Source organism: Microcebus murinus, chromosome 6 (genome assembly GCF_040939455.1).
Source record: "Microcebus murinus isolate Inina chromosome 6, M.murinus_Inina_mat1.0, whole genome shotgun sequence".
NCBI lineage: Eukaryota > Metazoa > Chordata > Mammalia > Primates > Cheirogaleidae > Microcebus > Microcebus murinus.
Window position 1 is genome coordinate 74376088 of NC_134109.1, and position 16804 is coordinate 74392891.

The following is a 16804-nucleotide window of genomic DNA, read 5'->3' on the forward strand; positions in this document are numbered from 1 at the left end:
TTTTTTTTTTTTTTTTTTTTTTTTTTTTTTGGAGATGTAGTCTTACCCTGTCACCAGGCTAGAGAGCAGAGGTGTTATCATAGCTCACTGAAACCTCAAACTCTTGGGCTCAAGCAATCCTCCTGTCTTAGCCTTCCCAGTAGCTGGGACTACAGACATGCACCCCATGCCTGGCTAATTTTTCTATTTTTTGTAGAGACAGGGTCTTGCTTTTGCTCAGGCTGGTCTCTAACTCCTGACCTCAAGTGATCCTCCTACCTCGGCCTCCCAAAGTTCTAGGATTGTAGGCCTGAGCCACTGCACCCAGCCTAGGGAATCACACTTTGAGACCCACCACCTTAGACAGATTCTCACTTTTTTCTTTTGTTTTCTATTGAATGCAGAGAGCTCAAGAGGATGAATTGGTTAAAATAAGAAAGTATTACGAGACATCTAAAGAAGAAGAATTGAAGCTACTGGATAAACCTGAGCAGTAAGGACACTGGAACACTTTTCTCTTAGGCCAAAAGAACTGCGGTTTCTAGCTTCTTGCCTCCCAGCTCTGAATAACCAAATCTAAATTGTACAGTGAGCTAATTCACATCCCCGTCATCCCTGTGACCTATTGCATGCAGCAGAGTGACCCTGCTGCCGGGAAAGGCAGCCCAGAGATTTGTGCTGCTGAACACAATATGCCTCCCTCCCTCCCCTCACCCCACGTGACTCCCCTTTTTTGTTCTAGCAACTTGTTAATTCCTCCTAGACTAAACATTTTGGCCAAAAAGGACTGAGGAAGGAAGAAGGCATTGCTCTGTTTAAGGTTCTGCTGATGTTGTTAAAAAGATGATATGAGAGTCACAGAATTAAAATTTATTTTTCTAAACGTCACATCCAGTAAACGTAGCCAGAATGTGCCAGCTTTCCCAGATTTCTCCACCTGCTCTGCCCAAGTTCGGTGTGACTTTCTCACCCTCACCCTGCCTGTGCTTGTTCTTTTCCCCACTCACTGTGTAGAGCTGCTTGCCCTACAGTTGGGGATTTTGTTCCATATAGTTTGTGAACCCAAAACTCCAGTGTAGAACTGAGTGACTCTTGTCCTAGGCTGGGCTTTTGGGGCCTCCAAGCCACAGATAAGCTTCCGGGGCTCTGCAACCCCACAGTCCCACCCAGCATTTCAGGGCCTAGGACTCTGTGAAAATGTAGAGTGGGTTCAGAGTAGACGGGGGCTTCTTGGCCTGTTGCTACTTTGAATGCTTCTTGTCCAATTCAGGCCAACCCTCTCAACCTAGAGGTGAGGCAAGTATAGAAAACAAAGAGGAAATGGAGCGATCAGATTTAGGGTAACAAGTCAGCCGTAGAGGCATCCATGCCTTGTGCTGAAGCCTCTATGCCTCGTCCTTGGGTCTTCTAGAATGCCTGTCACCATGGATACCTGGACATTTAGACCCAGAAAAATAGCTCTAAATGACTGGGGAAGGGGGAGAGATTTCTAGGTTTATTCAGTTACTGACAAACCTTCATGATAGTTTTGGGAACCTTAGCTGAGTTGCTGTCATGTGGAGTGTGGCCCAAGATCCTTCTCCCCAAGTAAGTTCATAAAGCCTAGAAATATTGTGAATCAGATCAGATGGGCTTCGACTGCCCTTCTGTTCCACACACCTGAGGCCCCTCCCTACCGCCTCCTACACCCAACCTATCCTGTGGTTTATTCCCAAGTCATGTTTCCTAATACAATAAATTAATTGCTGCTAAGGTTCTAATGACTAAAAGTGAAGTGACCAATAATGGGATATTCAGACACTGTGACAAGGCCATGTGTGTATTTGGGGACAGTCAGGCAAATCAAGCATTTGAGTAGTGCCAATTATTCCAAGTTGTGCAACTCCTCTAAGCCTGGAGTTGGCAAACTTCCTGTGAAGGACCAGATAGTATTTTGGGCTTTGTGGGTCATAGGATCTGTCACAGCTATTCAAGTCAGCCATTGTAGGGCAAAAGCAGCCACGGACAATACATAAGCAAATGGGGACAGCTGTGTACCAGTGAAATTTTATTTATCAACAGCAAAATTTGAGTTTCCTATCATTTTTACATGTCACGAAATGTTATCCATCTATTGATACTATTTTCAACCATTTAAAAATGTAAAAACCATTCTTAGTTCACGGGCCATACAAAAACAAATGGTGGGCTGGATTAGGGCTGCCCATGGGTGTAATTTGCCAACCCCTTACCCACTCAGCAGCCCCTGCTCTAAACTGTAGGAATGGCTGACCCAGTGAAATGAACAGCTGTGGAGAGATTGTGTGTTTCTGCTACTAGAAGCATTCCCCTTTTCCTTTTGTGTTATTGCCTTTCTATTAATTAGTAGTATTTTTCAAGATAAATTGCTGGGACGTAGAATAATGGTAGCAGATAACTAACAGACAACTTATTCCTGTCTTCTGTACTGATGATCTAGGTAGAAAAGAATTTTTAAAGTTTATAAGTGATCATTGTAATGACTTCCCAAACATGCAGAGCTGTTACTGATGCAAAGAGGACTGTCGTGTTGTGCTGGCGAGGTGACATGCTTGCAGGGAAGATGAGGCACAGAGGGGAGGGGAGGGGCCTTCAGACCTGGGTGAATTTCACCTTTGTTCTCAACCTCCTGCACAGGCCAGCATTTGTTTGATTTAGGCCAGAGTCTGATTCTCTGGCAACTTGTTTGCCATTAACTGCAAGTGAGTCGACTATAAGCATGTTTTACATACTGGAAAATATGAATCGTTTATAGTTTTAGCACTGCACTTTCCTAAGAGTCCTGTGGTGCCCAGTCCTATAAATCATAGCTTGGAGAGACTGGCTTCATCACTCACCTCATCAGCTCCTCTACACCCTAGGCCAGATTTAGAAAGCCATTTCCCACAGAGGTGTCGTCTGCTTGGGACCAGGCTGTCTGAGAGCCACTCCCTCTAGAGATGGCCCTTGATTCTTTTTGTACCCTGCCTGCTGAGGGTGGTGAGGCGAGGCAGGGCTCCACTGGGTTTAATTGGGCCCGATGCATGCTCACCATGGCCTAGAGTGAGGACGCCACGTTCAGCCTACCAGGGATGCTCCACCAGGGTCCACAGCTGCCTTGGGACCCCCCATACCAGGCTCTCTTAGTGTACTCCTCCATGGGAGAACACTGGTTACAACATAAAATGATGCTGTGTGGATAGCCCACGTGCACCCAAACCTTAGATAATACCGCTCAGAGGTTTAAGGGCTGATGAACCAAATGTTTATCCTTTAAAAGCATTAGGCCACTTGGCATCATCCTACCTGTCAGCTGAGTTGCTGCTGTGGATGTGTAACCCAAACAACGTGAGACACAGAACTTCTCTCTCATGTACGGCTAAAATTGCAGTCCTTCTCCTCGAAATTAGCCTATATTGGGGAAAGGAGGGAAAGATCCCTTGTTGTTTCTTTGGGGTAGGGGACAGTATTTGATCTTATTATTGGACCTATAATATAAAGTTAGATTAGCCCAAAAGGAAATCAGTCTATAAATATTCGTAAGTACCAAGGCCCCGTATCCAAGATCCCATACCTGGGGATATGTGCAAGAGTATTATCCCAGCTCTGGTGGGTAAAGTATGAAACACAGTTGAGGGGATGAGATATTCATCAGACACTTGCTTCACACTCTTCAGGGTACCCTATACTCTTGGTACTTTACCAGATAAATGGGAAAGTAGCTATGATGCTCTTTGCATGGCTTTTTTTGGACGGCAAGTGATATAAAATCGTATTTGTTTTTTTCCAAATTTGTTTCTCTCATATTTTGTTATCTTCACATTCTGTCAGTTTTCCAAGCCAAAAACCCACAGGGCATCCTGGACCCATCTCAGTGTGCCTTGGCATTAGGTCTCAGTGTGCCTTGGCATTAGGCTGTCACTCTGGGTCTTGCTGCCCTGGTGGCTTTCTCATCCATTTGCCCCCCTCCATTCACACTGCAGGCCACCTTCCCTTTTCTCTTGCGAGATGACAGCAGTGGCCTAGTAGGTCTCCCAGCCTCAAATTTCCCGTCACCGCCAACCAACCAAGACGCTGCCATAGGAATTTTCTAAAACAAAAAGCTGAAAGTATCGCTTTCCTATTTAAAACCCTTTATTCCTTTTAGAAAAAAAAGTTTAAATTCCTTATTTTAGAACACAAGACCCTGTTTTTAGCATCTGGCTTCTGCTCACTTCCCCCACAGATGCCAGTCAGCCTGTCTGGGCTCTCTGGCAGTTTGTCACACGTGTGGTGCACCAGCCCCGGGGCTCCGGGAACCCCAGCTGACATCCCTCCGTAGCTCCCCTTAGAGATTCCATCGCTGATGGCTCGTGTCACCCTCCACAGTAGTCATTGCTTTAGTTCTCAGATTATTGAGAAGGAGCTGTGTGTAAGTTAAATTCTGTTCCCAGGTCTTCACGTCATGCCTGACACGCTGTAAATACTTAATACGCACCTGAAGGACTGACTGTCTTGGTGACTGATGTGCTAATATTAATTTTCAGTGGCATGGTTCTACCCAAAAGTTTCATAAAATTTATGAACTTCTCTCCCCCCACCCCAGCTCTTTAGATATGTTCCAGAACCTCTCCATGCACAGGATGTTGGAACTATAAGATTTTCTAAGAACCTTCCCAGTGGAAGCCCAAATCCCAGTATGGCTTTAATCCTAGAGGGTCTTACAATTCAATCTTACCCTTCCTTGGATCACACACGTTTTTGAGCCTATGGTCTTGTCTCCTCACATTGGTCCTAAATCACCTCTTTTGAGACTACTTACAAGCAATTATTTATCCAGCATTCCCTGCTTTTCATCTGTGCCCTTGTTGTTGAGCTGAGGCATTGATCAGTATGTTCTCTCACGTGGTCTGTAACTGCTTCACTTGTTCTGTTCATTTTGAGTAGGGAGCTTACATACTCCGGGGATCTGCATCCTACTTGGGGAAGGGTGTCTCATGGTCACATATAGAAGAGGAGAAATGCAGGGTACTTCCTTCCAGATAGCTCAGCATCTGAATAAATCAGTTTCCCCAACATTTATCACAGGACCAAATGCTGCCAGTCTTAGGAGCTTCTTACTCCTTGTATATTTGTAACAACTGGTAATACTTCTGATTTCATTCATGATAAATGAATCAAGTGTTTAATACTATATTTATGAAGAAACAATTTACCTCTAGTTTAATTTTTTCATCCTGTCCTAACTAGAATTCCTATGACTTTCTACTTTTATATTCTATTATATGATTTTTATAATAGAGTCACAGAACTTTAGAACAAAAGTGTGTTTTCTTTTAAGGGTATTTCTTGCTTCAATTCAATGTCATTTTTTAAAAAGATTACAATCTGGTTGTAGGATAAGTAAGAAAAACAGCTGATAATTAGAAATTTATTAAAACACAAATCTCCCCAACATTATCAGCCAAGAGAATTTATTTGGATATAGAAAGAAGTAGGGCTCCAACTTTGCTCCTGTGTAAAACCATTCTTGGTGAGAGATTGCAAAATTCCAAAGTAATGATGTTGCGAGTTGACTAAGACTTTCAGAAATATCAGTTAATCATCATTTCAACTCCAAAATGAAATAAATGACTGTTAGTGGATTCTCTCCTTTTCTGTATTCATATCCAACTGTTTCCACCTATTTTAGTTTATATCCTTTCCTCTGGTCGTTGGCCTGCAGAGTATGTAGCTCTTCCAACTTAATTTTGCAAAGGGCACCAGTGCCCAACTGCTCAGACAGTGAGCTACTGTGTGTAGGTCAGTACTCACCTTTAGCTTTTAAGATCTTTCTTGCCATTTTTTTAAAATGAAACTTTAGATTGTCTACTTAATGAGTACCTGCTTTGTCATAAGTACTGAGCTATGAACTATGTCTATACGGGTAAGTTGATGTGAAAATGTAAACAAATATATCGGGAATTTGATCATTATAGACCATTATATAATTCATTGAGCAAAAATAATAGCAATATCCCTTCAATAAGAAAAAATTTTTTAATCATTTGTCTGTAGATACTTTCCTCCAGTCTTCAATTTCCTTAGCCTCTGTAAGTATGCCTTTAGAGAATCCTGCATTATAAGGAAGTTTTTTGTATAATTTTTCTCATATGCTAACAACTAGGGCTTTCTATTTAGGTTGAATCTCCTATTTGGGTAACAGGAGATAGATAACTTGTTGATGATTCATTTAGTAATATTCTTTTTGTAAAGTAATTTCTTTATTCAACATCATAGAAACCCATTAAAAAGTGGCTGTGTTGTCACCATTGAACACATACCCTTGGAGTTCCTTGAATTTCTGCCTATCTTGAAATTGTCAAATAATCTCATGGTGGATTTTTTTCATCCTTTATATTTTTCTTGTGATTTTATATGAAGCTAAGTGATACATTTTTATTTTTACAGATTTTTACATGAGTTAGCCCAGATTCCTAATTTTGCTGAACGTGCCCAGTGCATAATCTTCAGATCTGTCTTTTCTGAGGGTATCACCTCTTTGCACCGAAAGGTAGAGATCATCACACGAGCTTCTAAGGTAGGTTTCTCTCTGATTTTAGAGATAGGCTTGCTGTTATAGGGCGTAAAGGAGGAAGTCGGGAATAGAAGAGATTAACTATATATAGTGCCATTGTAGAAATTGACTTCAGAGTGTGGATTTTTCTAAGTGTAAATGTGATGATTATCTGGCCCAAGTGTGAGGGGGTGTGTGTGTATGTGTGGGAGAGAGAAAAGGAGATGCAGACTGAAGAAGAGAAGGAAGAGGAAAAAATGACACTTCCCTGGATTTCTTCTCAAAAATTTCATGTCTTCCAAAGTACATACTGACTACTAAAAACCAATCTAAATATCAGTTTGTTTCCTGTTCCACAATCTGGATTGCAAAAGAGACTTTGCTTTAGACCCATGCACGTGATCACCTGAAATGTGTCTTTCTTAGTGAAATAAACAAATTCTAGAGAATTTTAAGTGAAACAAATGACTGTAATAACGAGTGATTGGCAAATAAATTTTGTTGGCTTTCCCACACTACTGTTCATTATTGCAAAGTTAAGTTCTAGCACTTGGCTCTTTCCCACAGTTGGCCTATGCTCCTAAGAACATGGTATTCTCCACACATACTGTAGTACTTAGTTGCTTGTCATGGGGGCATGATTTTTGGTCCTGTAAGACATAAGAGATTTTAATAAAGAAAGCATAGATATTACCAAAGTATAATATACACCCACTAATAATACCTGAAAGGCAGGAGCAGAAGTCTGCCTGGCACTGAATTTTTCTTGCATTCTTTACCCTCATATAAAGAAAAATAAAGTCAAGTAAGAAGACTATAAAGAAAGAAAAAAAAGTTTCAGTTTGAAAATTTGCACTGAAAGCTAAAAATAAGTAAATGAAAGGCCAAACAGATGAGATAGGGAGCCAAAGAAAATGCTAAGCAGCTTGAAATTATAAAAGTTAATAGACATACTGCAAACACTTAATAAACATGAGTTTAATAAATTTAATAAACATGGCCTATGGCCTTAAAATGTATTATTATAGTTCACTTCTGAGGATTATAGCCAGGAATAAAGACGAACCTACTTGCTATTATGTCTACTCTGAATTTTATTGTTCCTATAGACACATAGTCCCCAAAACACACCCTCAAAAGATAAGCCTCTTTCCAGTTAGAAAGTTAAGCCTAACTATACCAACTCCCTTTTTATACTGTATAAATACTTTAAAATAACTATTAAAAATTAAATTGATACAAATGAAAACATAAACACTAGTATTTAATCCTCAGTATTAAAACGTGTGGTGTTTAATTTGTTGAATGAGTTGAAAATGATGGCTGTTAACGTATTTTTTTAAAGACATTTAGGGCTTAGTAAAGTGTATTTTTCATTTCACCAACTGTTAATCTTGTTGGTAACAACCACCAAATAGCCTATTGGGTACTCTATAAATATTTGTTGTTGAATGAACATGAGTGCGTTGGGAGTTCAGCTCCATCATAATTGGTGTTTGTGGTCACAGGGCTTGCTGCACATGAAGAGTGTGAAGGATATTTTAGCTCTCATTCTGGCTTTTGGAAATTATATGAATGGAGGAAACAGGACTCGGGGACAAGCTGATGGATATAGCTTAGAAATTCTGCCCAAACTGAAGGATGTCAAAAGTCGGGTATTTATTTATTTTTCGTAATGAGTTTCTATAATCTACCATTATTTTCTTTCTTTAATTTAAAAAAAAGAAATTATTCCAGATTGTTCCATAGATCTCTATCCCTTCCCCTAAGAACAATCATTTATTTTAGAGCATGCATTGTTTTCTTTGCTTTCTTTTGAGTTTTGAGTAAAGGTAGGTTTTTCATGTTAGACCTTATTTTCGCTGACACAATCCCCCAGCTTTGTTTGCTCTCACATACACAATTAGGTATTGAACAGCTACCCACAATGAGGGGATAAAACAGATAGCACACAGTGTTAGTGTAGTGCAAAGACTGAAGGCTGTTTGAATTTAGTGGTGGCTACTTGTAATTTACTCATTCCTGAGTGGCAGGGAAATGTTGAGTCACCAATTGAGCTGAGCGTTTGAATTATTCTTTTGCTCACAACAATTGGGCAGGGGGGTCTACTGTCAAACTCTTGGAGCCTGATTATCATTTGGCTCCACACCCCTGCAGAGTTACCTCTTTAGAAACAACCAGTCCATATCTAGGCGTCCCTTGGGGGGCAGGGGGTGGAGGGAGGGGAAACACACAGGCAAATTAGAATTAGACCCCTGTGAACAAGACACAAAGGCCGCCTTGTGGGAGGGCCTGCTTGCCTGGCCTCCCAGGGTCATAAAGTGGCATGGTGCTCCTTTTAAGCTGGCCCTGATTGTTTTTCACGCCATTAAAAACACACAGTTTTTGAAAGGTGGGAAGGGAGGGATGGTTTTCTGTTCTAGTCTCTGATTCCCCTTAACACTCCCCACCCCCTCCTTTTTGGGCTTTATGCCAGAAAATATTAGGAAACAATTTTTTTTGTTTGTTTTAGCCATTATCTCTGAGGTCTTATGGATTATCTGTTTATTTTCCCCCACAAAGGATAGGGTATTGTCATTTCTTTGTATAGCTGGCATAACAAATGGATGGGACAAGGAGGAGGAGAGAAAATCTTACCAGGATCAAACAGATTTAGGGCCAAGTTTCACAAATTAGAAGTTTCACAGCCTGAGATTTCAGCTCTCAGCTATGTAACAGACCGTCTCACGGGAATGCTTTTCATTTACGTGTCTCTTTTAAACCTAGGATAACGGGATTAATCTGGTGGACTATGTCGTGAAGTATTACCTGCGTTACTATGATCAGGTAAGAAATGCCATTGTGTGGAAAACTGCACTAATGGGGTTTCAACTCTTACACATTGTTGGCATTCAGAAATTGGATGATGAATAGATGCATGGATGAATTTCAAGTCCAGCATAGAATTTGAGAGCTCTCCAGCCTCCTTGGTTTACAGAGGAGAAAACCGAAGCCAAGAGATTCTAGTTGACTCTTATGAAGGGAAGCTTTATTCAGTGGCAGAAATCCACCAATTCTCAATCCACAGCTTCAGAGAGAACTCCACTTGCCTCAGTGCCTTATGACCAGATTGTGAGGTTCTCTGTGAAACCTAGATCCACTTGGCAATTGATTATAGTTGAAACTGGATTCAGAAGATACAGAACAAAATTTAGGAAATTAAGACACATTAATACCCAATATTTTATCAGTAATACCTCTGTGAACAGGTTGAAGGTGTGGAATCTGAAAAATGCATCTTCTCTGCTTAGATGACATTTGCAATTAGAAATAAACATTTCTGTGAAAATCCACCTGAACATAATTTTGTTTTATTCCTTCTTGTTAAATCAAGAACAAGGAGCCCTAATTTTGAGAAGAAAGAAGTACTGTTATAAGTAGTTGGGAAATACAGCAATCACTATGAATGGAAAAGTCTCAAAGGAAAATGTTGTCAGGGCACCTGCCTAACTGTCCGTGTAAACAGGGTTTTTCTAGGCACCAAGAGAGACGAAGTAAAGATTACAGGGCCTTGTTTTCAAAAGACCTACAATTTCATCCAGAAGACAGGCTAGGCACTGTGAGGAACTCTTTCATAATTTCTCCTACCCTGTGGTGGCCTTATCTAACTGTACTCTATATATTTATAATCAGGCTTATCATTTCTGCCTCTCTCCAAACTTCTCCCCTGTTTCTATTCAAGAGATCATAGATTTTGGCCATTCAGGCATGAAGCCTTGTCCACCTCTTTGGTTGTTTTCTGTCCTTCAGCGAAGTTATTTCTGATGTCTCTCCGTGTCTGTCTTTCCTGCTGACCCCAGCTCATTCAGGCTGTAAGAGAGCTCACCTAGAGTTGCTGCAGCTCATCTCCCCACTCTAGGCCATCCCACACCCTCCTTACAGAGTTCTGATCGTATCACTTTTTACTCAAAACAGAAGTGGTTCCCCATTTTCAAGCCAATTAAGGCACTACTCAATTTAATTCTAATCTTTTACGACCATGCTTTTATTACTTTCCCTCTACACATATTTTGTGAGCCAACTCAAGACTCGCTGTTTTCCAAACACACCCTGTGCTTTCTTACTAATGTGTTTTTACTTCTGATGTTCTCCCTAACTGAAACTAACTTTCTCTCTGCCTTTTTATAAAGCTTCCCTTTTTTTTTTCTCATTAATCCTCTCCAGAAATACTAAGTTTAAAGATCTTTTGGGGAAAAGCTCCCAGTAACATTACCAATATATGTATTATAGACTTAACCGCAAAACTGCAGATCCTTGTGAGGAAATTTACATAATTTTACTGAGAGATAAAATATAAAATGAGGAGAAAAACAAAACAAAACCCGATTTAGAAAATGAGCAAAAGACTTGAATAGACATTTCTCCAAATAAGACATACAATAGCGAGGCACTGAGGAACTCTTTCATAATTTCTCCTACCCTCTGGTGGCCTTATCTAACTGCAAATCAAAACTACAATGAGATATCCTCTCATGCCTGTTAGGAAGGCTGTTATAAGAAACACAGAAAATAACAAGTGTTGACAAGGGTATGGAGAAATTGGAACCCTTGAGCACTGTTGGTAGAAATGTAAAATGGTGCAGCTGCTATAGAAAACTACAGAGGTTTCTCAATTTAAAAAACTACCATGTGATTCAGCAAATCCCATTTCTGGGTATTTATCCAAAAGAATTGAAACCAAGATCTCAAGGAGACATTTGTACTTCCATATTCATTGCAGCATTATTCATAATAATCATGATTTGGAAACAACATTAATGTCCATCGACAGATGTATGGGTAAGGAAAATGTGGTATATGTGTACTATGGAATATTGTTCAGCCATAAAAAAGAAGAAAATCCTGTCATATGCATCAACCTTGAGGACATTGTACTAAGTAAAACTAATCCAGTAGCAAAAGGACAAATGTAGAATGATTCCACTTGTATGAGTACCTAAAATAGTCAAACTCATAGGAATAGGAAGTAGAATGGTGAGGGGAGGGGAAAATGGAAAGTTGATGTTCAGTGGACACAGAGTATCAGTTATGCAAGATGAAAAAATTCTGAAGGTCTGCTGTACATTGTTCTTGTAGTTAGCAGTACTGTACTGTACACTTAAGAGAATAGATCTCACATTACATGGTTTCTTACAACAATGAAATAAGTAGTGACATACTCTCTAGTGGAAATAGTCAGAATTCCAATCAATATTAGAAACTGGCAAAATTATTTTAAATATTATGTAAAAATAATTGGACAAAGTTGATCAGGATTAAAAGCATGAGAAAAATCACTCATTTGTGTATTTAAGTGTATTACAAAGCTTTAATGATTAAAAATGTGGAACAGAGTTCGAGACCAGCCTGAGCAAGAGAGAGACCCTGTCTCTACCAAAAATAGAAAAAATTAGCTGGGCACTGGGGCACATGCCTGTTGTCCCACCTACTCGGGATGCTGAGGCAAAAGGACAGCTTGAGCCCAGGAGTTTGAGGTTGCTGTGAGCTAGGCTGATGCCATGGCACTCTAGCCCAGACAATAGAGTGAGACTCTGTCTCAAAAAAAAAAAAAAAAAAAAAAAAAAGTGTGGAATGATAGAATAACAGATTTAAAAAACTTAAGAAAATGGAAGCCGGGCGCGGTGGCTCACGCCTGTAATCCTAGCACTCTGGGAGGCTGAGGCGGGTGGATTGCTTGAGGTCAGGAGTTCGAAACCAGCCTGAGCAAGAGCGAGACCCCATCTCTACTATAAATAGAAAGAAATTAATTGGCCAACTAATATATATAGAAAAAATCAGCCGGGCATGGTAGCACATGCCTGTAGTCCCAGCTACTTGGGAGGCTGAGGCAGCAAGATTGCTTGAGCCCAGGAGTTTGAGGTTGCTGTGAGCTAGGCTGACGCCATGGCACTCACTCTAGCCTAGGCAACAAAGTGAGACTCTGTCTCAAAGAAAAGAAAAAAAAGAAAGAAAATGGAAAGGAAATCTCAGAAATGGATCTAAATAAATATGTGTTAAGTATGTGATAAAGGAGAAATTTCAAGTAATTGGGAAGAAGAAGAAATTAAATTATCTCCTTGACCTCATACCAGAGACCAAAGTAAATTTCTAAAGAACAGCGGAGTTAAATGTAGAAACAAAGAATAAAAGACATATAAGAAAATATAGGTAAATATAATAGTTTTCCAATCTTGGGATAGCAAAGTCCTGTCACAGCATTCAATCTAACACAGAAATCATAAAAGATGAGAATGACAACCTTAAAGCATAAAAATAAAAGACTTTAATTCCTAATTAAAATTGAAAAATACTTTAGTATATCAAAAATGACTTAAAACCAAATTATAAATAACATGCTGAGGAAAATATGTGCAACCTAATAGATAATGAACTCTCGAGAATTATCAAGAAAAGGAGAACTTGTCTTTTCTTATTAAAAAAGGTGGCAAAGACACCACAGGAAATTTACAAAAGACAAATATAGAAGACATAAATTGCCATCTAGTTATATATTAGTAGAATAAGCAATGTGAATTGATCAAACCTTTCTTAAAACTATCATGTATGATTGATCAGGTTATACTCTATTTAAGGTCTTTGGGCCAAATGGAACTCATATCTAGCCTACTCTTGACTCACCAAACTATATATCCTATAAAGGGTACCTTTTAAAAAAAATTCACACAAGGATGCCACGTGCTTATCAAGATGTTTGTCCACAGAGCTGTGTCTGTCTACCGGAGATACATTTTCCTACTTCATATAAATATGCTGTATAGCCTAGCAAGGTTTTGACCTTTCTGTATTGAAAGTCCTAGAAATATGCATAAACTTTCTTGGAATTTCTGCCCTGAGGAAATAACTAAAGACTTATATCACTATGATAATTTCTAATAACAAAATATTGGAAAATTTTTAGTAGGTGTCCAATGATAGAGACAAAGGTCAAATAGATTATTCTGGCATCATACACTGGAATAATTAACTTCCAGGAAAGGATATAGGAGAAAATTTAGTGACAATAGAAAGTTTTTTTGATCTGCTTTTAAGTTACAAGCATGTGTTTCAAAATTATATATATAGTATAATCTGAAATATGTAAATATAAATACACATAAACACACAAAAACTTGGAAATATGTACATTAGAATGTTTTATTATTTCTGAATGTTAGGATTGTAAGAGTTTTTTTTTACTTCTCTTTCAATTACTAAACATAATGAACTTGTATAACTTTTGTAAAAGGGGAAAAAAAGATACAATGAAAAATAACTTAGTCCAGTCTTGCACGGTCCTTCTTCCGTGAGGTCTTTGCTCATGTCTTGTTCTTTGAAGGAAGCCTTTGAAGCCCTCACCTTGGAAGCCCGGGAGTGCTTTGTTTCAGTCTTTCTCAATATATGTCTTATTCTACTTTATCTATCTATCTATCTATCTATCTATCTATCTATCTATCTATCTATCTATAGATATAGATATGATATAGATATAGATATACTCTATAGTATATCTATATCATATCTATATCTATATATATATCTAGAAACAATTATCTTGGCCTTACTTTTTGAGATCCAGAATTCACTGTCTCTTTTTTAATGTCTGTCATGTAGGTGTCTGATAAGCATTTGCTGTGTTAGATGCGATGTAAATATCCACAACAGAGTGGCATCTGTAAAGAACTGGGTATGAGGAGTTGAGAACTGTTTTTTGGTAGAGTGGGGAAGGCGTGTTGAGCTTCAGGAAATTAAGCAGCAGCAGCATATGTACGTTCCCTAGATTCTGACAGTGGGTACCAGTGTGGCAGAAGAATTACCCTGAAGAATCTTGGGAAGTGACATTTCTAACCCTAGATTGGCATGGACAGAGGTACCGGTAATGCCTGCCTTGACCACGTCAAATGCATCATGTAGGAAGGCTGAAATTTGCCTGTGGACCATGACTTGCTGAAGAGAGTTGAACCCAGTGGAATCAATTTCAAGGAGGAAAATCTTACAACGAGGATAGTTTCAAATGTGAGATGGCCTGGTCGAAGAAAAATAAGTCCACATTTGTGTGGAGCTCTTCTGGCTTTCACTGTGCAAAATGCATTTCACTCGACAAGAGTGTAGAATTCTGTGATTTATGAAACTATCCCTTTTCTCTAGGAGCATAAGTGATGATTTTTGTGGTTAGTGGTGACGAGCAATTAGCTGAGGAAAGGTGACTTCGGCTCCAAGCTTCCTTCTATTCCTGCCTGGTTTTTGGCCCAAGTCTAGGTCTGTAAAGTTTGAAGAAACCCATGTAGAGTCATGTCTTTTGAACTCTAATTGAGCAGCTTTCACAGGAGCTGCTACCAGCTTGATTTGCTTAACAGCATTTTCTCTCTTTCTGACTCAAAAAAAATTGAAACCAGGACTGAGTCTGATAAAAAAAATTTGGAAAATAGAAAGAGATGTTATGCCTGCTTCCTTCCAGTATAGATTACCATGGAGTTTTGTGGTAAGCATCTTAGATGTTGTTCCATCTTGGCATGCAGGCTAGGCTAGTACTTCCATTGTTTTTCAAGTAGTAAAACAAGAATAGGAAGATGAAAAATGTTAAGTACATTTTGTTCTGATAAAATAAGGAAAACCACCTTACCCTCACATCCAAGTGAAGCTAACGCCTTAAAGGAAGGTGAAAGATCCAAGGGGTTCCTGAAACCACAAGGAAATATGGTGATAAATTAGATGCCTCCTACTAAAGGTACAAAATTCCCAGAACAGTGTTTTATAGGCACTCTGTAATGGTGCCCACCAACCAAAATGAAGTTTATTGATATGCCAGATGTTGTTTACTACACCAAGAACAAGGCACAGTTTCTGCCTTTGAGGTGTTTATAGTCTAGTGGGGAAGACGTACAAGCTAACATGGCAATTTTAAAATTAATGGTGATAAGTGCTGTGATAATTGTAGGTGTTCAGGGCTCTTTAGAGTACGAGGGAGAAACTCCCAAGTGCTAGAGGTTAGGAGAAATCTTCGGGGAAGTGACATTTGTTTTGAGTCTTGGAGGATGAGTAGTATGAACAAGGACATGTAAGGAGTCTCCAGGGAACAGTTGGAAAGGGACAGTTTTATAGACAAAGGCCTAGAGGCAAGAGATTGTGGCCTGTTGTATTATTTCACAAAGGTTTCGGAGAGGGAGTTGAAGATAGGGGGATGGTAGAAATAAGGCTGGAGATGGAGACAGAGGCCAGATCATAAAGTGCCTTGTAAAGCAGTTTTAGAGTTTGGAATTAGTCCTAATGGCGGTAGGGAAGATGGAATGTGAAGGAAAGCTGGCAGAGTAGCCCGTGTGGAGAGAGGAATAACGGAAGACTGTCTGAGATATGCAAGATACAAAGCTTACGTTAAACAACTCAGGGAGAAAGCAACTTAGGCTGGAAAAGATATTTGAAGCCCAGCTTATGTTTCCTTGTGCCTGAGGGTTTTGTCCTTGAAGACATTTCTCAGCTTAGATCCTCGATTAGGTATAGCTGTGGAGCTTGTCAAAACTGTACTCAACCATGCCCCCAGTAAATATCTCCTAAGATAAGCCAAAGAACATTTGGAAAAGCTTTTCAGATATGTGAAGAATTTGATCATGCACACACACACACACACACACGAGCTTTAAGCAGTGGAGAAAGGTGGGTAAAGATGAAGGGATGGTGATTGTCTCTGCCATCATGGTGCCTTCTTGTCCAGCACCTTCCAGTCCATACCCACTGGCATACCTCAGAGATGACTTATCTAATTGCTAGCATGTGTAGCTCAAACAGGGACTTTAAATGTAAGTACTTTCATGTGTTCCCCTGTGCCTTTTTCCATGGAACTAGAGTGTCCAAGATCAGGACAGACCTGACAATTTCCTTTTTGATTCATGAGGCAAAATAGAACCTAGCATGTATCATAGCCATAGCTGACCTCATTGCTAATAAGACCAAAAAGATACTGTGAAAGACACAAAAGCACTTCAAAGTCTCAAGTCCAAATTTAGGAAGAGCAGAGGAGTATTGCTGTGATTCTTATTCGAACATCCAATAAACTTTTTTTTTCTGACACTTTGGAATTTCAACTGAGAGTGATGATTGGGATATATAATGTACTTTTGTTTACCGTATCTTGTAGGAAGCTGGAACAGAAAAGAGTGTTTTCCCCTTGCCTGAGCCACAAGATTTCTTTCTGGCCTCCCAAGTCAAGTTTGAAGACCTCATAAAAGACTTGAGAAAACTGAAGAGGCAACTAGAAGGTAATAGGAACTGTTCTGTTATTAT

General features: G+C 39.5%; 1 protein-coding gene across 7 annotated transcripts in view; it reads left to right on the plus strand.

Annotated features, from left to right (window-relative positions):
• The window catches only part of FMN1 (formin 1), a 389771-nt gene that overhangs the window by 250410 nt on the left and 122557 nt on the right, over window positions 1–16804 (plus strand). For all 7 annotated transcript variants that reach the window (XR_001154565.2, XM_012766326.2, XM_012766332.2 and 4 more), the window contains 5 exons: window positions 384–472; window positions 6406–6535; window positions 8020–8166; window positions 9278–9337; window positions 16659–16779. Coding sequence is in view for 6 of the 7 variants with exons in the window: in XM_012766326.2 (XP_012621780.2) it covers window positions 384–472; window positions 6406–6535; window positions 8020–8166; window positions 9278–9337; window positions 16659–16779 (547 nt within the window). In the remaining variant the exon portion in view is untranslated. The remainder of the gene's footprint in view (window positions 1–383; window positions 473–6405; window positions 6536–8019; window positions 8167–9277; window positions 9338–16658; window positions 16780–16804) is intronic.